The sequence below is a fragment of the Hippocampus bargibanti genome, linkage group LG05, assembly GCF_051943395.1.
Source record: "Hippocampus bargibanti isolate YZ-2025 linkage group LG05, ASM5194339v1, whole genome shotgun sequence".
Taxonomy (NCBI): Eukaryota; Metazoa; Chordata; class Actinopteri; order Syngnathiformes; family Syngnathidae; genus Hippocampus; species Hippocampus bargibanti.
The window spans coordinates 24,588,004-24,610,891 of NC_142738.1; the positions used below are offsets into that span (position 1 = coordinate 24,588,004).

The 22,888-nt window shown below is 40.6% G+C and overlaps 2 protein-coding genes and 1 long non-coding RNA gene across 4 annotated transcripts; 2 read left to right on the top strand and 1 right to left on the bottom strand.

Moving 5' to 3' along the window:
* Nucleotides 1–24: 24 nt before the first annotated feature.
* On the bottom strand, nucleotides 25–8,923 carry lcat (lecithin-cholesterol acyltransferase). 2 transcript variants are annotated; one of them, XM_088997432.1, is made up of 8 exons: nucleotides 8,842–8,923; nucleotides 8,207–8,425; nucleotides 4,418–4,574; nucleotides 4,056–4,171; nucleotides 3,772–3,867; nucleotides 2,250–2,474; nucleotides 1,776–1,971; nucleotides 25–869 (listed from the first exon to the last, which is right to left on the bottom strand). In XM_088997432.1, the coding sequence occupies exons 2-8, from the start codon at nucleotides 8,355–8,357 to the stop codon at nucleotides 512–514; spliced, it is 1,299 nt and encodes a 432-aa protein (XP_088853558.1). In that variant the 5' UTR covers nucleotides 8,358–8,425; nucleotides 8,842–8,923; the 3' UTR covers nucleotides 25–511. The 2 variants fall into 2 exon arrangements, with proteins under 2 accessions (XP_088853558.1, XP_088853557.1); XM_088997431.1 differs by having other exon boundaries at nucleotides 8,207–8,437; nucleotides 8,842–8,909.
* LOC148898295 (uncharacterized) lies at nucleotides 4,511–13,143 on the top strand. Its single transcript, XR_016115092.1, has 5 exons — nucleotides 4,511–4,619; nucleotides 8,815–8,872; nucleotides 9,291–9,403; nucleotides 11,040–11,158; nucleotides 11,871–13,143. It is a non-coding gene; the product is annotated as an uncharacterized LOC148898295 (long non-coding RNA).
* A 258-nt stretch (nucleotides 13,144–13,401) lies between these two features.
* Nucleotides 13,402–22,465, top strand: uba2 (ubiquitin-like modifier activating enzyme 2). The gene is made up of 17 exons (XM_088997430.1): nucleotides 13,402–13,652; nucleotides 15,215–15,298; nucleotides 15,405–15,475; nucleotides 15,566–15,630; nucleotides 15,711–15,811; nucleotides 16,335–16,456; nucleotides 16,573–16,640; nucleotides 16,795–16,916; nucleotides 18,876–18,975; nucleotides 19,134–19,285; nucleotides 19,859–19,952; nucleotides 20,033–20,145; nucleotides 20,363–20,518; nucleotides 20,638–20,734; nucleotides 20,871–20,976; nucleotides 21,062–21,204; nucleotides 21,377–22,465. The coding sequence occupies exons 1-17, from the start codon at nucleotides 13,512–13,514 to the stop codon at nucleotides 21,586–21,588; spliced, it is 1,947 nt and encodes a 648-aa protein (XP_088853556.1). The 5' UTR covers nucleotides 13,402–13,511; the 3' UTR covers nucleotides 21,589–22,465.
* Nucleotides 22,466–22,888: the final 423 nt, after the last annotated feature.

Genomic DNA, 22,888 nt, shown 5'->3' on the forward strand with positions numbered 1-22,888 from the left:
GGTTTAAAGTAGAACGCAAAGCAATCGAGCATGGGAACGCAACTTTAATCAAGGCCAAAGTAGACGATCTGCGATAAATGGAACGGGGAGGAGTGCTTGACAAAAACAAACCTCTCATTTCGTTCAGAACATACACGATGACAACATGCTGGCTATACAACTGGATGTATGGGTGCGACAAAATAAAACAAATGAATGGGTGCTTGTTCGTTTCAGAGTCTGATTTACTACTACCACAACAACAACGAGCAGTTTAATTTATTACAAGCAAATCACAATTCCACAATAACCACTAAAATTCCAGACAAAAGATTTCTGTGCACAACAAAATTGTTATGTTGGAAAAGACAAAACCTAAGGAGTACATAGTTTAGAAATTGCAATTGTTGTTTTTTTGTTTGTTTTCTTCTGTTTTTTTTAAATAAACTTGAGGTCAGGCATACACAACTTGTTATTGCTGCTATTCCCGGGCCTGCTTGCATGTGCTTTTTAATAAAACGTCAAATTTAATCTACCCAGATCGGAGATCCACTTCTTTGGGGATCTCTGACTTCCCCTCTAAGATTTGCTGTATTTGACTGAGCACCTTTTCATTGAATACAATATCCAGGTGTGGCAAGCCCCTGTATTCCGTAACATGCACAGGCTTATCCTGTTGTCCCACCCAATTTTTGCAAAGACTCATGCTTCGGCTGCCCACTGTGTCATCCCCGTCGTCGTAAACAAAGTTTATGGGGTCTGCGTTGGGAAACCCCTCGTCGTAAATATGCGTGACTGGAGTAGGTAGTCCGACGCCATACATGCACCACACCTCAACACCAGGTGGGAGGAGATCAGAAGTCAGGTTTTTCGTGTCTTCCCTCATGTACCTGAAAATAACCCAAATGTCAGTCAGCTCTCATGTGATAGATTTTATTTAATTTTGACCAAATTCCACTGTTTGTATGGACGGGTGCTTTACATACAGTACAGCGATCCCTTGTTTTTCGGGGTAAATGGGAACCAGGACCACTCGCGATAGAGGAAATTCCGCGAAGTAGAGTTATACAATAATAACTCACGTGATAAGACAGAGGGGGATTCATGTGGCAACCAATCCACATGACTGTAAGTTATGAGATATTGTGCTGTCATTGGGTGATGTCAGCGCTGGGAACCAATCAAGCTCCAGCCATGTACAAAACCTCTGAATCATTCATCATTTTTTTAAAATTCTGAGCATTTTTTTTCCTAAAAAATCCGCAATGCACTGAAACCGCAATAAGTGAACTGTGAAGTAGCAATAGGTGTGTAGGATATTAAAAAACAGACATTGCAGAAAAACTTATCCAGTGACTATAACGTGTCCTTGAGAGTTTTGAAAGGTGCTTAAAAATAAAATGTATTATTATTATTATTATTATTATTATTATTATTATTATTATTATTATTATTATCTAAAGATAAAAATGCACATCTTATATTTAATTTTAATGAAAATATTCTGAACAGAACATCCATCCATTTTCCCCGTTTATTCAGGCTCATGTTGCGGAGGCAGCAGCTTCATTAGGGAAGCTCAGAATACCCTCTCCTGACTTAAACAGAAATATTAAATAATCACGTTTGCTTCATAACAGGTCATTTGAGGAATGTGTAGGGCATGACGAAATTAAAAAGGGAACATTTCACACAACAAATGAAGATGGAACCAATTTGTGTCTGCAGGACACCTTAATTCGAATTGGAGTAAATCCAATCACGAGAAGTAATTCATAACTATTGTGTGAATTTACCAGCCATCCTCAAAATTGATGTCTTGGAAGAAACGCTGAAAGTCCTGGCTGGTGTAGTTGAAATTTGGCGTTGATAAGAAGACGTGGTCTTTTGGCCACACCTTTTCTGTTGGCAACATCCAGGGATTTGTCGTCGTCATCCTTTGCTCTTCTCGGATCTTGATGTTGGAAATCATTGTGAGGCCGTCATTTTCACCTAAAAAAAACCAACAGAGCAGAGTATTTCAAACAGAAATGGACTACTCGATTACATAAGCCAATGATACCCAAATAAGACACTTGTCCTTTGCTGTGCGGAATCACCTTGTATGTATGCCATAACAAAAATTTACAATTTCGGATTCTGACATGGCCTGGTGGGCGGGAAAAAAAAATCACTTTTTTTCATGCCGCACATGACATTATCCCCATTGAAACGATGTCCTGTGGCTGAATAAAGACTGCAAAGCTTAGGACGCCATGCCAGACAAGTACCTGATGCCATGACTCTCAGTGCTTTAACGGCGCCCCCCCATGGAGCCGCAAGGGAAATGAAGCCCCGAATGTACTTGTCCTTCCACTCCTGAGGCTGATGGTTGAGGAAGTAGAGGACATAGTGGCAGCCCATGCTGTGTCCCAGCAAGTAAACGGGCTGTTGGTACTGCTCGTACATCTGTTCCACCAAGTCTTGTAACTTCATGAGATACTCTGCATTCTCGTCTGTTGGAAGGCAAGGAAAGGATATCACTCTCATGGCGATTCATGTTCTAGACAGAACCACTATTTTACTGATAAACCGACGCATTTAACATTTAGTGGATTATGTTAAAAGTCTGACAGTGTTTGGATTATTTTTTACCTAGTTTGACATGTGACAGTAGAAAAACAAACTCAAATAATGTATTCATAGTGGAGGGGTTGTCCATGCTACATGCTGGAGCCTATTTCAGCTGTCTTTATGCACAAGGCGGGCTTCACCCTGAACCGGTTGTCAGCCAATCGCAAGGCATACAGAGAAAAATAACCATAAGCGCTCACAACCACACCTAAGGACAATTAAACTGCCTTGCGTATTTTTGGAATGTGGGAGGAAACCGGAATCCTAAAAATTAAAATACAAAAACACAAAAAACACAGGCACAGGAAGAACATGAAAACTCGCCGTGCATTTTGCACTGTGAGGTTGACATGCTAACCCATGTGTGTCAAAGACAAGACCCGGGGCCAAATCTGGCCCGCCACATCACTTTATTCGGCCCGCGAAAGCAAATCAAGCATGTCAAGTGCCATGATGCTTGCTAAAGTCTGAACCAAAATTTCAATTTTTTTCATGTAAACCAAAATAGCAGTCATTATGTATTGCTTCAAATGTAAACACTAGTTATTCATTCATTTGTTGTGCACTCTTTATGTAATATGTGGAGGGGATTAAACATTTTAATGACTTCCCTAAATTCATAATGGCCCCAAGAGGAAACCGTAACTACAATGTGGCCCGTGGCAAAAAAATGAGTTTGTCACCCTTGTGCTAACCAGTCGCCCATCGTGCCGTGCCTCCCTCATGTGTGTTAAATAGTAAATGGTGGAAACTGGATGTAGTTTTTTTCAGGGCTGATTCCATCTGAATGCCAAATATTTGCACCCATAATCGGCCTGGGCTGAGTGGAAACAGATTCTTGAGATTGTGAAATTGTGAACAACACATTTTGAGGAGAACAGGGCAGTTTGTAAATTCATAAAAAACATGCAAGTGTTAGTCTTTCTTGAACCAGCGATAGCTTATAACAGCAACAAAAGGAGCATACAAATGAAACATAATCAAGAAAATCAATGCAAAAGTTGTGCATTTATAAATGTCACACAAGCTAATGAATACATTTAAATGACCCAGAATTCATCACATGTGCATGGATGATGAACTCTCAGGGTATTATGACTTAAAAATATCCCTTATTCTCTTGATTCTCATATCTCACATGCACTTGAAATAGCCTCGTTGGCGTTTTGAACCACTTACTCGGTGTTAATCGCCAATCATACGGTGCTCCTCGGACACTCTCATTCCGGGTGTAGCCAATGTTGACTAAATGCTGCACCATAGTGTGAAAATAACCTGAAAAAGCAAGAGCAGACTCAGTTTACTGCAATTTACTCCAACCAAGTGCACACAGTCCGCATAAAGTTCAATTGAAATATCAGATTTGTTGTACAAATGCATTCGTGACGTTCTGATCTGTTTTTCCACCATTATCATTATAAATGTCCACCATTTGATCAACGGATGATTGCACTGTATCTCACCAGCCAATTTATTTTTGTCAAGGAACTCAATGGCATAGGTTTGTCCAAACCCTGGCACCCGCACTTCCACCCCTGGCGAATTGAATGACCGTCTTGACGTCCTGTTGTAAACAAGTCTGAACACAGACATTTGTTTTAGACAATTTAAAACACACAATAACTTGACTCCAACATTAAAAAATGGAAGGAGAAAAGATCAGATGTCTTCCAATCCAATATAGTAATCAGGGTTAAAACAGCATCATCAAATATGTTCCAACTGTGTCGGATTGATCTCCTGAGATGAGTCCAAGCTTCTGATCAACAATATTTTCCATGTCTGTAAGCAGAGCATAGATGAAATGCATATTAGTCAGTGTTACCTAATGTTATCGATCCAGCAGTCCACACCAATAGGCATGAAAATGTTGAGGTCAATCCACAAGGGGAACCAGTTGTCTGTTTTCTTGTAGCACATCCAGTGCACCAGCTGTGGCTTGTCTATCTTCGCTTCCAGACGGTTGCCCAAGTTTCCTGGAACTGGGAAAACAACGAGAGATGAGCATAACAAACGCCCAAACATGGGTAAATAAGTCCCTGACCCCGATACTATTTGTTCTGTTGAAAATGGACAGAGGCAGAATGGTGGATGATTGTTTAAATTGGTGGCCTAACAGCTGAGAGGTGAAGGATTCGATTCTGGTACCAGTCTGCCTGTGTGGCGTTTGCGTGTTACCTCCCGACATTCTAAAGACATGTATGTCAGGCTAACAGGACACTCTAAATTGTCCCAAGGTGTGATTGTGAGCACCAGTGGTTGTTAATCTATGTATGCCCTGCGATTGGCTGTAGACAGCAGGGGTAGGCTCCAGCACACCCTTGTGAGGATAAAGTCATATATGGATATAGTATATAATATATGGATGGATGGATGGATGGATGGATGGATGGATGGATGGATGGATGGAAATGTATAGGGTATAAATCAGTGGTGTCAAACATATGGCCCGCGGGCCGGAAACGGCCCCAGGGAGATTTGATCAGGCCCGCAAGATAATTTAAAAGTTGGAAAAATGCAAAAATGAAATGGAATGTATATTTTTCATGATATGCAATTCAATGATTGTCCAGTAGAGGGCAGAGTTTTACTGTTTCGATCAACATAGAAGAAAAGAGCGGTCTTTTTTTTTTCAACCGCGGTTTCAACATCCTCATTAGCCAAAATGTCATTATCCAAACAGAGAAAAGTATATGAGTGTAGAATTTTCAATGAAAAATGAACCCTGTCATATTTTTTACAGAAACGCATGGGAAACATTTGTGCTTGTTGTGTTTTGAAGGAAATAGATACATTTATTTAGCCATATTAACTATTGCTCAAAATAAACATTAAAATAGTAAGTTTAAAATATTTAATTCCATTCAAAATTAAATGTAACTGTTAATGCTAATATTAGCTTGTAATATTCTAACCTAACAGTTTTCAACAAGTTTTGGAATTGAAGGAATTATATTTGGTTATTTATAGCATGTATGGTATAATTTTAATGGTCTACCGAGGCTATATGTGGCCCACCATGTGAAATGAGTTTGACACCCCTGGTATAAATGTAATACCATTCAAACATAATGCTTTAATTTAGATACATCAGTTGAACATGAGCAAAATACAACACATTGTAATAGATGTATCGAAAAGGTATATGTTTGTGAACTAATGTACGTAATTCTTTACGTTGAAACGCATATTTCTGGGTGTAACTAAACAGCCTGGTCACATGCACATTGATGATGTGCAGGTTTGTTTAAGTAGACAAACAGCGTTGTGGGCCTCGAGCTCACAACTCTTAACCCTGGCACACTGCCACCCGCATGATGTCCACAATGTTCTTTACAATGTAATCTGAACAGTTTATAATGGGATCTCCGAAGAGGAACACTCGGAATCTTGTGCTATTTGAAGTTCAAACGAAATGCTCAGGAAAAATCTTATTTAAAGACTAATTGTGCTGGGTTACCATCTTTAGAGTTCTCTGACTTGTTCTAGAGATTTATTTGGAGGGTTAACATTCATATTATAATATTAATATATTACATCCGACAATACCAACAAACGTAACGGCCTACTACATTCCATATTTTAAATGTGTGGGGAAAAAAGGTCAGCGAGCACAGGGAGAACAGTGAATTATAAACACTTAATTAATTGATCATTCATTGATCAGTTCTATGTGTCGCTTACCCTCATTGAAGTCAATATTTACATTGCGATTTTTATTTATGACCCGAATAATGTTGAATTTGTTGTGACTTCCCTACATTCTTTCCTGACCTTCTGTGTCTTGTCCACTCTGTTTCGTTGCTATTTGATGGTAAAGTGCCACACAAATGATCAAGAAATTTAGATCTTTCCCCAAATAAAACTCCTATTCACCTAAAAATAGTTATTTGATACCAAGATGCCACAAGATGGTTGCAAAACATTTTGTCCAAACAAAACTCAACATAGTTCCTTGACGCCAATAGGCCACAAGGGGGTGATAAAGTACCATTTCAATCCAAATAAACCTCAGATAAGATCCTGATTTGATATTTATTGATACATTTAGGACTTCTGAAGTGGGAAAAAAATAACAATCTTTTTCGTATGTGGGAGAAAGCCTCAGAAATTGGAGAAAATACTCAAGAACATGCAATTGAAGTTCATATATGGAAGTGACTATTTTATGTATAAAACATATTTTCCTTTGGGCTTTTCCCTTCAGGGGTCGTCACCACAGTTAATCAGTGTCCTCCATCTAACCCGGTTTTGTGCATCCTCTTCTCTCACTTCAGCTACCTTCATGTCCTCTTTGACAACATCCATAAACCTCCTCTTAGGTCTTCCTTTCGGTCTCCTGTTTGGCAATTCAAGGCTCAGCATCCTTATCCCGATATAGTCACTCCCGCGCCTCTGGACATGTCCAAACCATCTGAGTCTGGCCTCTCTGACTTTGTCTCCAAAGCCTCTAGTATAATTTTTCCCTCTGATATGATACTCATTCCTGATCCTATCCAACCAGGTCACTTCCAACGACAATCTCAACACCTTCCTCTCTGCTACCTACAGCTTTGCTTCCTCTCTTTTCCCGCATTCCTGTCTTCCTGTCAGTTGACCCCAAGTAACTTAACATCCTCCACCTTCTCTATCTCTTCTCCCTGTAGCATCACTCTTGTACTTGGATCCTTCACACACACATACGTCTTGCTGCGACTGATCTTCATTCCTCTCCTTTCCAGGGCATACCTCCACCTCTCTCGTTTCTCCCTCACCTGTTCCCTGTTCTCGCTACAGATCACAATGTCATCTGCAAACACCATGGTCCAAGGAGATTCTTGTCTAACATCGTCTGTCAGCCTGTCCAGCATCATAGCAAATAAGAAGGGGCTCAGAGCTCACCCCTGGTGGAGTCCCACCTCCACCTTGAATTCCTCTGTCGCACCGACAGCACACCTCACAACTGTCTTACAGTCATGATACATGTCGTGTACTGCTCTGACATACTTTTCTGTCACTCCAGACGTCCTCATGCAATACCACAGCTCTTCCCTGTCACACGCTTTCTCCAGATCTTCAAAGACACAATGCAATTCCTTCTCTGTACTACTCTCTCAGCATTCTTAAAGCAAACACAGCATCTGTCATACTCTTTTTTGACATGAAGCCATACTGCTGCTCACAAATGTTCACTTCTGCTCTTAGTCTAGCTTCAATTACTCTTTCCCATACTTTCATTGTATGGCTCATCAACTTTATTCCTCTGTAGTTATACTACAACTCTGCACATCTCCCTTGTTTTTAAAAATGGGCACCAGTACACTTCGTCTCCATTCTTCAGGCATCGTCTCACCATCTAAAATCTTGTTGAACAATCCAGTCAGGAACACCACTGCCACCACTCCTAGACACTTCCATACCTCCATTCGTAAGCCATCAGGCCTGAGTGCCTTTGCACCCTTCATCCTCTTCAGCGCACCCCTCACTTCATCATTGCTAATCTTTGCTACATCTTTGTGTAGAAAAAATATTATTTCGTTTTTATTGTGCCAATTTCTAAAATGGCTACACAAACCGTTAAAGTGGATTTTGTGAAGCAAGTAGGTTTCAATGCCCTGTCCCAATGTTAACTTACCAATGATGAGTGGAGGTGTGAAGTTGCTATGGGGTTGAGCTTTCAAATCGGGAGGGAAGACAACATTGAGGATCCAGAAACATGAGGTGTGATGAAGCCACAGCAAAAGTCCAAGAGTCAGCAATGGCCAGCTTTGTCCCGAGGAACCCATCGCTCTTTCTGCCAACTGCGGGGTTGGCCGGCGTATCCTCTCTGGCTTGGCAACACTGCTGGCGAAGGCTCGGCCCCAAACAAAAAAAAAAAACAAAGGGGGTGGGGTTTAAAAAAAAAGCAAAGTTAATATAATAATGGTCACCTTGCAAAAAGCACCAATGTGAAATAAACAAAACTTTGTTAGCACCCTTTTTCAGTTGGGAAATTCTGAAAAATGTGGCTTTATGGATAGATGATGAATTAAAACGTGTTTTGATCAGCCCGCGAGCGTCCGCGCGCGCACACACACGCCCACACACGCACACACACACGCGCGCGCAGAGCAAGGACAAATAAACGGACTGCTTCAGTGCACGATTGACTTTCACCCATGTATTTACGAGACAAAATATTGATCGCGTCGGCTCTGACAAGATTATGGGAAGTGAATAACGCATACGGTCATTGTTTTGCAGTTTACAAAACTTGCCTCTGTTACTTACTGGATGTGGAGGACGCCTGAGCGCAAGAGAGGTAACTAACGGTAAACGTCTTGTAGCCCTCCCTTGGTTGAATGAGTCCAAATGACAGTTGAGCAGATGAACCCTAACGGCTTTCCGTGCAACAGATGGTGCCTTCAGGGTACTCTCAAAATTTCCCTTTTCAGCACTGGTCATGGGTGAACGTTTGATAACAATAATGGCCTACTTATCGTAATTTGATGACACATTTTTTTTACAATTTTGTGTTCATTGTTATGTATTTTTATTATGTCATATAAACTGGAGTTGATGCACAACTATTTACACACTTGCTAATATATTGGTATATTTTATTACAGTTTCATGATAGGCGATTATATATGTGAAATTTTCAAGCGAATTTATGACCAATTTAGTTTTTTTGTCTGTGAATCGCCCTTCCCCCTACCCTGAATTTATTTATAATACAGGAGACCCCCTTCTGCGCAACGCCGTCGATTAGACCGACGCACAGATGCGCACGCGAACCTCGGGGTTACTCAAGGGCAATAACCTATGGTCATGTGTGGGCACTTTTCAGTCGGTAATGTATGGCCACCCACTGTCAGACACGTTAATGTGAACTTTTACCCTAACAAGAACAAATTTAGTGGGTAGAGTTATACCACAGTTTTCTGCTCAATACACACCACTCAAAGTCGTATCTCATAGTATTAACTGAACAGTTTTTGATTGCTTCGGCCAGTTAATCACTATTTTGAAAATAATAATTTGATGCATCTGTGGCAAATACAAAGAAGAGTCCAAGAGTAGATGTTAACTGTGTGTGTTTACAACACAGGTTCTTAACCATGTCAGAGGTACCAATACGCCCCCTTCATATGCATGTTCAAAATCAAAAACATGAAAATTTCCAAATTCAAGACACCAAAAAAAAAACGATGCTTTTATTGAAACAAGAAAAAGAGTAAATAAAAGTACACGACATAAGTATAGGTTTAGCAGGATGATTGACCACTGTAAATTGTCTCTAGGTGTCAGTCTGAGCGTGGATGGTTTTTCATTTCTGTTTAGATGGGCTGGCAACCAGTTTAGGGCGACCCCACCCCCCTTCTGGGATAGGCTCCAGCACACCCCACGACCCTTGTGAGGATCAGAAAATGGAACACGCAGTGTTTGCTTCTCCAACTGAAACGCAAACTTTCTGTGCTCCACGCCGAACTTTTCTAGGCAACATATGCACATTTTAAGTAACATATCAGACATTCTTCCTCGTTGGCATGGCGCACTTTTCGGCCTGCCTTCTGATATGCCCATCAGTAAATATTTTTAGACCAAGACAACTCCCTCTACAAACAATAGGTACTTGTTATTTCACCATGAACTGAGACAAGTAACTTTACTCAAGTTACAATGGTAACATATCCTATATTACAGTGAGACCTCAACTTACGAACTTAATTGGTTCCCAGACAGAGTGTGTAAGGCGAAAAGTGTGTATCTTAAAAACAAATTTCCCATAGGAAACCATTAAAATGGGAATAATCCGTTCCCGGGTTTCCATAAAATATACTTTTCAACTAAATAAGCCTTAAAACTACACACAACATACCATATTCTATGTATAATAAATGTGCTATTGTATTGCAATGAAAGAAATACACTGTATTGTATCATAAAGTCACTTTATTTACATTTGTGATGGTCATTTATGGCTTGATGGAATGGCGTTGGAGGTCGAAGGTCAAAGGGAATTGCTGTTTGGAAAGAGAGGCGCATTACATGACGACTGTAATTAAATAAATAAACTGTGCTGTAAAATAAAGTTTTATTTACCTTTTTGATGGTCGTTGATGGCTTATGGAAGGAGAGTCACCTTCCATAAGGACTGTTGGTAACTTAACCTCTGGTGCTGTTCGGTCGTGTGATTCCGCCGAAGATCACTCCGCCAGCCGTGGTGGGTGTGTATTATGAAAATAGTGCTTATTATAAGGTTTAATTTTCATAAATTTGACGTTTGTAAGACAAAAAGTTTGTAAGTTGAGGTGTTTGTAAGTTGAGGTCTCACTGTATCTGTTAACACGTGCCTTTGCCGAGATTCTACATGTGGTCCATTGTGTAAAAGCGGAGAGAGCACACACACCTGAGGTGAACCAAGCACCCAACAAAATGAAACTTTAAAATATAATAACTTTGTGTTTGTGTTTTCTCCATCCCAGAATCCAAATCAGAAAGCCTTTAATCGTCCCACAATGGGGACATTTGCAGTCCACGGCGGCAATTTGAAAGGGGGGTGGAGGTGAAGAGATAAAAGACAAGATACAAGATACAACATAAGGTGCCTGTGCTATTTACAGTACAAGAGTTCAGGGTTTTTTTCTATTTTCAATCACATGATTATTAAGAGGCCTGACAGCATTCGGTAGTGTAGGTTAAAATATTACAAGATAAAATTTGCATTAAGAGTTAACTTTTAAATTTTAACAATGATGAACTGAATTAAAAATTGTATTTACCTTATTGCGCAAAGTTGTAACCAAACAATTGGCGTGTTCGTTGTGAGAGGATAACAAAAAAGACGGGAAGTAACTCACAGATAATTTATTCCTAACAATTTGATCTAATACAGAATTCTGGGTCTCAGCTCCCCGACACAGAAAATATTTGTGTGCCATCAAATCAGTAAGAGAGACAAAAAGACTGATTGAGTATCCTGACTGTAAAGTGTCCTTGAGAGTTTTGAAAGGCGCTTATAAATGAAATGTATTATTATTATTATTATTATTATTATTATTATTATTATTATTATTACAGTAAAGTCTCGTTATATCGATATTCAAGGGAGTCCGAAAAAATATCGATATAACCGGGACTATCGATATATCCGACCCTGTTTGCATGTAATTTTCTCCGTGCGTGCATAGAAATAGTATCGATATAACCGGGACTATCGATATATCCGATATCGATATAACGAGACTTTACTGTATTACTAAGGAGCCCGGATTTAAAGGTGTCTTCTTCTTTTCCTTTCGGCTTTTCCCTTCAAGGGGTCGCTACAGCGAATCAGTAACCTCCATCTTCAGAGGTATGATACGCATGTTTGTTTTGGCCAAGCTTTTACGTCGGATGCCCTTCCTGACACAACCCTCTGTATTTATCCGGGCTTGGGAACGGCACAAGAAGACTTATGTCCCTTTGTGGCTGCAGAACAAGCAACTCGCTCAGTAAAAGGCTCCCAAACACAAAATGGTGTACTACATGCATATTCAAATTTGGCCCACACAAAGAAATCAAGCCCCCCTATTTGGTCCTTCCTGGCATGTGGTTAACGCCACCGTTGCCAGGGTGTTTCCCCGACCTCCAGGCGGGGTGCAAGGGAGATCTAAAGTTGTGTCCTGCCGAGTCAGTGTTTGGTCACTTCCTTTCATCTCCGTTGTCCAGCGTTGGGCCATGTTGTGGTTTCACACAATTCTGTGCGAGAGCCTCTGTGCAGCATTTGGCCATGTTGTGAATTCACACTTCCTCTGTGTATGAGAGCCAGCTCCCCTTTTATCTCCTGGTACCTGTGACACGTCTCCATCCAAACACTACATCTTTGTTCTGTTATCTATCTATTACAAGCAAAGCAATATTTGTACTTAAATTTACAATTTTAATATTTATCTAGAGCAATGTTTAATATAGCTAAACAAATGTATTTATTTCCTTCAGTAGGAACGAGCGGCGGTACCTCTCCTTCGTGCAGCACGGGTGTAACAGTCCCTGGCTGAAGGAGCTACCGAGTTCTGTCAGGGTGGGCAGAAGGAGGTATGAGGGGTTGTCCATCATAGCTTTTATTTTAACGCGAGTCCGTCTTTTGCCCACCTCCTCCGGCGGGCAGCCCAAGACAGAACTGGCCCTCTTGACCAGGCGCTCCAGTCTTTCGGGTGGTGATGCTGCCTGACCAGCAGACAATTCCATAGAGGATGGCTGAAGCAACCACAGAGTCATAAAAAGTCTTCAGGAGTGACCCCCGAACCCCCAAAATAACAACCTAACATATTAATTTTTCTAGAATTTATATATGTACTCACAGATAATATAACACTGTCCAGTGATGATAAAGACACAACTATACACTACAGCTTCTTGTTGATTTCAAACTGAACTTGTCACAGTCATGTGGACATTATCAGCATGACGTCTTTGATCTATTGGTGAAAAGGACTATGATTCGCTCCTCTTCACTTCACCTCACTTCACTTCACTTCACTTCACTTCACTTCACTTCACTTCACACTATCGCTATCACAACATAATTTGCAGTCACCAAGTGAAAAAGATGTTTGGTGACCATATTCGTCTTTCCCTTTCAGCGTTTCCCTTCAGGGGTCGCCACAGCGAATACGTGTCCTCCATCTAACCCGGTTTTGTGCTTGGTGACCATCTGCTTCATTAATATGTTAACGTGTGTGTGGTTGGAGAGGTTTTCGCCATTAACGTCGTTGCTTATCACTTCTTGTAATCCTTGGAGCTGCTTTCGGGCAGAGCTGCCACATTAAATATGGCGGACTCGTTAACGAATCGCTCGGTAGTGGGCCTTCCTTGTATATGTCTATCCCGGGTATCGTCAGTCCGTCGGGTCGGAGACAAAGCTAACTGCTGGCATCCCGGTACTGAGAGCTGAGTTTGTGGCCGTACCCATAAACATGGCTCAACTTGTGGGTTCCCTCCGAAAGGAGTTGGCTGACTCCCTCTCTACATCCAAGGTGTTGGTGGTGGGAGCGGGAGGCATCGGCTGTGAGCTGCTCAAGAACCTCGTCCTCACTGGCTTCAAAAACATCGAAGTGGTCTGTACCACTCACGTTTGTTTGCCTATTAGCTTAGCCGACTAGCATTCTAAGGTCTTTGTGCTACAGAATGGCTAGCTTGCTACCATGTGAAAGTCTTTGTGCGGAACGGATGTCTAATTTGTGCAGAGCCCGGACGACATATCTTTGTTGATTATAAGTCAAACGTCTACAGGTCTATTGTTGTTTCCTTTCATCCCTCGTGTTGTTTACCGAAGTAAAAGTATAAATGTGTGGGAACATATATGCTCGTAGAATGTACGGACACTTTAGCGCCGTAGGAGGTATTTTGGCGCCATTAACACGAATCACTTTAACTTTTGTCTTCTAACTTTAAATACCATTGACACATTTAGCACGTGACTGGAATCGATACACATTTAGCTGTAGTGTTTTAGATGGGAAGTAAGGGGTCAACCGAGTGTGGCTGATCTTGACACGATGATAGATGTTCCAGATAATGTGTCGTAAAGGTAACTGGGCAATTCAACTTCTAAGTGTATTCAATCTTCGTGGGGAATTGACAATATAGAGAAGCAGCTCACTGTGATCACAATTAGTACAGGTGGCAAAAGTACTTATCATTTGTATTTAACTCAGTGCAGATTCTTGCGTTAAGTAAAGTTTGGCAGCATTTGAAGGTTGGTTAAAGTGAATGTAAAACGTTCAGACTCAGCAGTGTACCTAATATAATCAATAATGAAACGACCACCACAAAAACAATTTCAAGCTCGAAGTGATTTTTAAAACAGTACTATTATGCGAGCCAAATAGAGTGCTGTTTCAGCTTGAATCAAAGTAAACAAACTGGATCGGAAATTAGTGATCAAAACAAGTCTATTTATGGTATAGCGTTCCAATGCAAATGTAAAACTTTCCAGGAGCTCTGTGTTTGATTTCAAAATGTAAATTGAGTAAATTCAATTATTAGTTGTATACTTTTTTTATGAGTTTCCCTTTTGGATGAAGATTTTTTTTTATAAATCTAGTGGTGTAAATATGAACCGAGGAAAAAAAAATACTCCTGCACGTAAATGTTTTTTCTCCTGCTTTTAATGTCCCCTTAAAATATTTTTCAGTTGTTTTTAATCTGCCCTGCTCCGCGCTTTCCCATATTTTCTGCCTTATGCCAACACCTGACTAAATGAATGTAGCCCCATTTCGAACCAAGAGATGTGTCACAGACAAATTGTTCCCGACATTGAGTTGGGCTCAGACATCATAGCCCATGAAGTGAGGCATCAGGGACACTTTATGTCTGGCATGTTAAAATTTTTGTTTGTCTTGATGCATGGTTTCTTCGGCATTCAGCAAGTGCCCTACTATTTATAACGAGAAATTCGACATGATGTAGACAGTCAATGTGATCAATATTTAAAAAGCAACTTGAGCAAATGGGGAGAAGTATTCTAAAGGATACATAGCATTGCAACTCTTGCTATGTTTTCTCATTGCAAAGCTCATAGCTGAAGAGCAAAGGTGGTGCCATGAAACAAAATGAATTAAATGTCATTACATATACACACCCGATTAATGACATCAAAAAATCAATAATTTTCCAGATTGACTTGGACACAATTGACGTCAGCAATTTGAATCGCCAGTTCCTCTTTCAGAAGAAGCATGTTGGCAAATCTAAAGCACAGGTATGTTCACTGTGTGACGGTTTGTGATACCCGCCGTTGTAAAGATGCATATTCGCTGGAATTGTTCCCCAGTAAATACAGATTCTGTGTCCTGCGTTTACTCCAGGTTGCCAAAGAGAGTGCCTTACAGTTTTCCCCCTCTGCAAATATCACCGCCTACCACGACAGCATCATGAAGTAATTTTCTTTGTTGTCTGTCTGTTTTCCTCAACAAATACTCTATGTACAAATCATGTATTAAAAACAGTGACAACTTTCTCCCAACAGTCCTGACTACAACGTGGAGTTCTTTAAAAGTTTTATCCTGGTGATGAATGCTCTGGATAACCGAGGTGTGCGCGACTGGGCTAAGTGACCTTGTTTCATCTTTGTCAAGACGATGAGGATATTCATGTACTTTTGACCCCCTCAGCCGCTCGCAACCATGTGAACAGGATGTGTTTGGCAGCCGATATCCCACTCATTGAGAGTGGAACGGCAGGATACCTCGGACAGGTTACTGTCATCAAAAAGGTACACCCATAAAATCCCTTCTCTGATGTGCTGTGTGCTGTCCCACCGGCTGCTATTGTGTTATCAACTGAAAGCATGCAAACAAACCTATGGTCAAGTCGTGCTGCAACTCAGACTGAACATTTTTAGGAAAATATTAAATTGCATTTTTCTGCCACAATAATTTTGATTTTCAATTTTATTTTCTGTCTCTCTGTATCTCTCTCTCTGTCTGTCTGTCTCTCACTCTCTCCCTGTGACTCTCCTTTTCTCTCTCTAAATTGAATTATGGTACAATAACTGCCTAACATGTCATAAAATAGGCGATTCTGTTGCTTGTTGTTTTCCAAGGTAAAATGAAATGTTTTTCTATGTCTTACTTAGATTGAACACAAAGAGTAATAATTAATATTTGGAACATTTTCCATGGAACAATGTGATTAATCTTTAACAAAGCTAGTTGTCAATTCTATAACAAATTAGAAGTTGATGACTGTATGCACTTCTGGAACAAAGTTTTATGCTTTGGGTGTTTCTCTCTCAGGGTATGACAGAGTGCTATGAGTGCCAACCGAAACCTGCCCAAAAAACATTCCCAGGGTGTACTATAAGAAACACACCGTCTGAACCCATTCACTGCATCGTCTGGGCAAAATATCTCTTCAAGTGAGTCTGTCAACTGCAGTACCCATTTTAGGCCAACAAAAATATATACCTGTCGTCAATTGTGGAATGACTGAGATGTTCTAAAAATGAAGTCATTTTTCAATTTGCTGTTCCAGCCAGCTTTTTGGGGAAGAGGATGCAGATCAAGATGTATCACCTGACACAGCCGATCCAGAGGCTTCATGTTAGTATGGGCTTTCCCATTTTTCTCCAAATTCAATCGATTGGTAGTGGCTTGAATTGCTCACAACTTTTGTTTTGAGATGCTCTGGGCTGCTAATAGGAAAGAAAAGTTCTTCCTCAACTTGAAAGTGTGAAACTCGAGTTCTTTCATACAGGGAACCCCGAAGAAACGGCAGCTCGCGCCACAGCCGCAGAAATGGATGGAGACGTCAAGCGCGTCTCTACCAAGCAGTGGGCCCGCAGCAACAAATACAATGCCGTCAAACTCTTCAATAAGGTACCGACAACCAGACATGCAAATCATGAACAATGACTGTGATCAGTTTGGCCAATATGTTTGTCCAAATAATGTAGTTTTGTGTAGTGTCGTGTTTAGTAGAAAAGAGTAAAGGATACACAGTGGCTTGAAAAGAAACACTTTGATTTTTGCCATGGCTTCAGACATAAAGATAAAACAGGATTTTCACTCCCTGAGTGCAGCCAACTCATTCCATAAATCGGGATTTCAGAATTATACGATGTCGACCGAAGCGAATGATGAAGATAAATAGTCCACCTGTGTAATCCAGTCCCAGTATAAATGCACCTTCCCAGTCATTGTCAGTTAAGTAATATTGGTGAGCAAACAGGATCACAAAGACCAAGGAATACACCAGCCAGGTCCGGGATGAAATTGAGAAGTTGAAAGCAGGATTTGGATATAAAAAGTGTTAAACATCTTGCGGAGCAATCATATTTAAATGGCCAGAGTATCAGATCATTGCAAGCCGATCGTGAACTGGCCATTCCTCCAAACCAGGGCTCGGGAAACTTTTTGACTGAGAGAGCCATAAAAGTAAAATATTTAGAAATGTTTTTCAGTGAGAGCCGCAAACACGCACGCACGCGCGGCCACTTTTCATCAAAATGTCAGAATGTATTATTTAAAATAACTTTGTGACAGTACTCACTATTAGCATGAATGGTTTTCCGTTCCTCATGATTGGTAAAACAAAAATCCAGCCAAACGATCAGAATGAAAGTCAACTTGACGGGTCCATATGCAAAGTTACTGCTAGCCAGCTTGCACACGGCTCATAAGCTTCCAGACTTGCTTTCTGCTGTCTCTCGCAGAAGTATATTGATGCTAACGTTAGCATGGGGCTTGTCAAAGTGGCCCTGACATTCGACTGTTTCATCAATGGTATTGTTTCATTGCATTCAACCTGAAGTGTACGATACTCGTCACCTTTTTTACTTGTCGGGGTTATTTATAAAGGGCCGTTTACCTGTTTCGACATCAATGGCTACCATCCAATCAAAATTGCTCATTGAACATCAACGGCCACCTTAGGTCAGTATCGTCCAATCAAAATTGTGCTTTCCGCCCACTGCAGCCCAAACAGGAAATGAACAGCAAAAAAGCAAGCATATGTATTTTGTTTTATTGGCGAGCCAGATGCAATCATCAAAAGAGCCGTAGGTGCCCGACACCTGCTCTAAACCTTTAGCCCAAAAAAGGCGAATACAGTGATTAGAGATGCAGCCAAGAGGTCCATGATCATTGTGGAAAAAGTGCAAAGATCTACAGCCCAGGTGGGGGAATATTTCCATAAGATAATTATTTGTCGAGCACTGCACAAATCTGGCCTTTATGGAAGAGGAGCGAGAATAAAGCTATTTCGCAAAGAAATCCCGAAAGCATCAGGTTTGAAGTCACCATAAGCCACTTACTTAATAGAATAAACATGCGGCACATGGTGCTTGTCTCGGATGAGACCATTATTGAACTTTGTAGGGGAAGCGCTAACGTTGGTGGAAAAGTAATAGTACACATCTAAAAGACACAGATTATTATCAAACACAGGGGTGGCGGCATCGTGTTCTTGGGCTGCGTCTCCAGCAGGGGCGAGAAGATCGCTTGAGCCATTATGGTATCATGCATAAATAAAGGCAATAATACATAAATACTAATACTAATAAAGGCAAATCCAATCCAATGCATCACTCCAGTTTAGTTATTTCTTTCTCATAAAATGTTTGAAATATTAAATTTGTTCCACTTCACAATTGTGTCCCACCGACAGTTGAGTCTCCAATAAATAAAATGTTATTATTTTGTTTGAAACCTGAAAATGTTCAAGGTGTTTGAATACTTTCAAAAACTGCCGTATCGGCTCTGATGTGTTACTTTTTGCTGACATTTAAGTGAATTGAGTGTCACTACTCACGTGCTATCATTGGCACTGTTCTCCAGCTTTTCAAAGATGACATCATGTACCTTTTAACGATGGACAAACTGTGGAAGAAGAGGAAAGCTCCGACACCACTGGACTGGCAGCAGCTGGAGAACACTGGTATGTTGATCACATATTTTGTCACGGATCCCTCTAGCAGTCGTAACCAAATATATGAAAATACTGTACTGGTAATGGTGGCTTATGTGTATGTTTAGATTCATTTATATTGTAAGCCACTCCACTGTGTGTTTAAGTGACTTTGGTATTTGGCCTAGGATGCTTCCCGGAGGAGTCCTTTGGTTCAGGTTTAAAGGACCAGCAGGTCCTTGGCGTTTGGGGCTACTGTAAACTATTCCAGGAGAGTGTGGATACCCTCCACTCTCTGTTAGATGAGAAAGGTGACGGTGCAGAGCTCGTCTGGGATAAGGTAATCCATTTTAATGTGTCTTTAAAATGATCTGGTCTATCTGGTTTATGTTGTGGTTACATCGTACATAATTTCAAGATTGCTCTGAAATTTTGTATATTCAAGAATTTTTGCACACACCAAACTAAGTATGTTATTATCCAGCATATCACATTCATGATAGAACAGAAAATGGTGATTTAATGCGACAAATGGAAAAAGGTGCTCCCTGCCTTTCAAAATGTGGCTGTTCCCAATCAAGCAATTGCGATCCTACCCTGTGTCAAACCATATTCAGCCATCTGTCTATTTATATTCGCTCAGTTGAAATCCAAATGAAGTTTGTGATCTAGAAAACACATTTTGTAATTTGCACAATATTGCACATTAAAATGTTACTAAGTTGAAGGTGTTTGGTGAAATATATTGTAACTGTCTATGTTCATGCGTTGATTTTGGCCTCGCGACACAGCAAAACATTTACTCCACTTTTATTTACTATACTTTTGAAATGGACTGTTGTGATGTGTATTCAATACTCTCATTGTTATGTTTTGACTGATTTGTGAAACTAGTCTTTACTTGTCTTGTCAGGATGATCGTCCTTCCATGGACTTTGTCACCGCCGCAGCCAACCTCCGAATGTACATATTCAGCATGAACATGAAGAGTCACTTTGATGTCAAGTGTAAGTTTGTTTCTTTTTGTGTTTCCATGTTGAAAAGTTTTGGGAAGAGTGGTTGCCTTGAACTGAATTTGGTGTTGCAGCCATGGCAGGGAACATAATCCCAGCTATTGCGACAACAAATGCTGTCATCGCTGGACTCATTGTTCTAGAAGGACTCAAGATTCTTGCAGGAGAACTGGAATCCTGCCGCACGGTTAGTTCATCCGCCACTTGACCTAACAAACCACACAAACACTACTTTAGCCAATGGCTTTTACAATGTCTTTATTTGTATTTCTGGCATTTTCTCAGCCGTGTTCAGTCAAGTTTACTGCCGGTCTGCTTCGCTTATATAGCGCAAAATGTTCTCTCGGAGTGGCATGTGCAAACAAGATGAGTGATCAGAGATCCTTCACATGTGCCTTCTCCAGATCTTCCTGAACAAGTGTCCTAACCTCAGGAAGAAGTTACTCATTCCATGTATCCTGGACCCACCTGTGGCCAATTGTTATGTGTGTGCCAGCAAGCCTGAAGTCAGTGTCAAAGTCAATGTCCACAAAACGACGGTTCTATCCCTGCAGGACAAGGTGATTGGTGAAGCGTACCATCAACTTTGACAACCAAAGATAATGTCCCTCCCTAACCATTGAACGGTTGTTTTGCTGTTCATATTTTTCATGCCTTTCGTGATTGTTGTTGCATTCAGATTCTGAAGGAGCGGTTTGGCATGGTTGCTCCAGATGTTCAGATAGAAGATGGAAAAGGGACTATACTTATCTCCTCTGAGGAAGGCGAGACTGAAGGTAAAGACCGTTTCTCCAGTCGTAATCAAGAAGCTCCTGGTTGTTGCACTTCAAGTGGTAGCTTTCCAAAGGCTGTACAAAGCGTGCAATGTTGGATGTGCCATGACTGCTCAGTTCTTCCTTTCTTGCATATTAGCCAACAACAGCAAGTTTCTTTCTGACTTTGGGATCCGTAATGGCAGCCGACTACAAGCTGATGACTTTCTCCAAGACTACACACTCCTCATTAATGTCTTGCACACGTATGTCATCAATATTTTCATAGTAGATAATTTTGTCTGGACAACTTTAGTGTCTTTGGATTAAAAAGTGTGTTTCCATTGGTAGTGAAGACCTAGAGAGGGATGTTGAGTTTGAAGTTGTTGGTGAAGCTCCAGACAAAGCCCCCCCACCACAAAACAACCAGGGAGAGGGATACGGTATCACCAATGGCAACAAAGACTCTGCCCAGCCATCGACCTCCACTAAAGGTCAGTCACAGAAGCTTTTTTTTTTTTTTGCTTGTATTTGCAGTATTTATTTGTGTGTTGGTGGTTTTTTATTTTCATTTTTTTGCTTGTCAGTTATAAATGGGATGAATGAGTATTACATGCATTCCTTTTCCTTTTTTTATCCGTATAAATTGTGTCCTCCAACTTTCAGTCCCAGAAGGAGACGACGATGTTATGGTTGTGGACTCTGATGATGCTGATGCTGAGGTATCATCCAGCTCTACAGCAGTCACAAGCACCACCAAGAGGAAGCATTCAGAAGCAGAAACTGGCGAGACTTCCACCAAGCGCCCAAGGACAGATCAGTCAAGTGCAGAAGATACCCATGACGACAATGATGATGACATCATTGCTTTGGATTAAACACTCCTCTGGTTTCATCGAGGATCACAAACTATTGCAATTTTCTTTCAAGACCGACTGTAGACTTAACACACCTTTTATGAATAACAAGGCACAGTTTCTGGTTTTTGTTCCCACCCCCAGGCAGTTTTCATACTCGCACTGCTCTTATCAGATCATTCTGTAAATATGCTCAACGTTAGAAAATATTCCGCTGTTTCTGCTTGTTAATTGGTAGTAACTATAAAATTAATCTGTTCATGCTAAAAATGGTCTTTTGTATTTCTGAATACAACTTACTCTATTACTCATGCTACTTAAGTCAGGGGTTTTGTGTGTTGTCATTATACAACTGAATTACTGTTTGAACCAAAACGTTTACTTGTTATGTACTATTTAAATGATAGGGTGTGGAAAAAATGGATTGGAGGCTATTTGGTGGTGTTTGCCACTTAAGCTTAAAGACCAGCATCAAATGTAACCTCCGTTGGGACGGTAATAGGGGCACTTGGACAGCCGGTGCCATAAGGTGATTGTGTGCTACCTCTTCTGTACATCTTACGTGTTAGTCTGCAGTGATAGTAATAACATCTCAATGTTGGCGGTTCGTCTGTATTCTGATGTAACGATCGTGAAACATTACCAACGGTCTATTATTTAAAGTTAGCACTGGGGTCTTCGTTACAGCTTCTGATGAGACACGGGGTCTGGTTGCATTGAGATAAATGTCAAATTTATTTCACAGGGTGAATATGGAACTTATTGAAATAAAGTCACACATTTGCTCTGTGACTTATATATTATTGACAATTTCATACTTTATTGTTATCACATTTGTTGACAGACATTGAAAGCCTTTTTGGATCAATAAAGTTGGACGAGACAAATTTAAAAAGCAGTCGCTAGTGTCTGTCTTTGCTGTCTGAAGATTCAATGAGTCGTGTTCGAAATAAAATAGGACAATATGTCTCTCATTGAATTGATGGATAGCACTGAACCTTCTGAGGACCCTTTCAGGAAAATGTATTTTTAGTACGATTAAGTATTTGATCAGCAGGTTTTTTGGGGGGCAATGTGTACCATATTTTTAAAATGTTGATTCTTTACGCACTAAAAATTATTACCTGTTTGGGTTTGCCAAAATCAGCTAATTCTGTTTGTATGCATTTAAGCAAAGATTGGCATGTGATTCAGTTTGGAGGGAAACTGCCAGAATTAAAGTTTGGGTCGACATAGACAACATTTCTGGAGGGCTCGCAAAGTTTGTTCCTTTCAATCTTAAAATACATATTCACGAACGTTGTGCGGTATATTTCACCAT

Excerpts from the sequence above, each read along its gene's own strand:
- lcat (XM_088997432.1), bottom strand. The coding sequence starts at position 8,357 with ATGGGTTCCTCGGGACAAAGCTGGCCATTGCTGACTCTTGGACTTTTG. Across the intron at positions 4,172-4,417 it reads TGCTGGATCGATAACATTAG|ACTTGTTTACAACAGGACGT; the intron begins GTAACACTGACT and ends GTCTGTGTTCAG. Across the intron at positions 1,972-2,249 it reads ACTGAGAGTCATGGCATCAG|GTGAAAATGACGGCCTCACA; the intron begins GTACTTGTCTGG and ends GGTTTTTTTTAG.
- uba2 (XM_088997430.1), top strand. The coding sequence starts at position 13,512 with ATGGCTCAACTTGTGGGTTCCCTCCGAAAGGAGTTGGCTGACTCCCTC. Across the intron at positions 15,476-15,565 it reads TACCACGACAGCATCATGAA|TCCTGACTACAACGTGGAGT; the intron begins GTAATTTTCTTT and ends TTCTCCCAACAG. Across the intron at positions 20,735-20,870 it reads TGAGGAAGGCGAGACTGAAG|CCAACAACAGCAAGTTTCTT; the intron begins GTAAAGACCGTT and ends CTTGCATATTAG.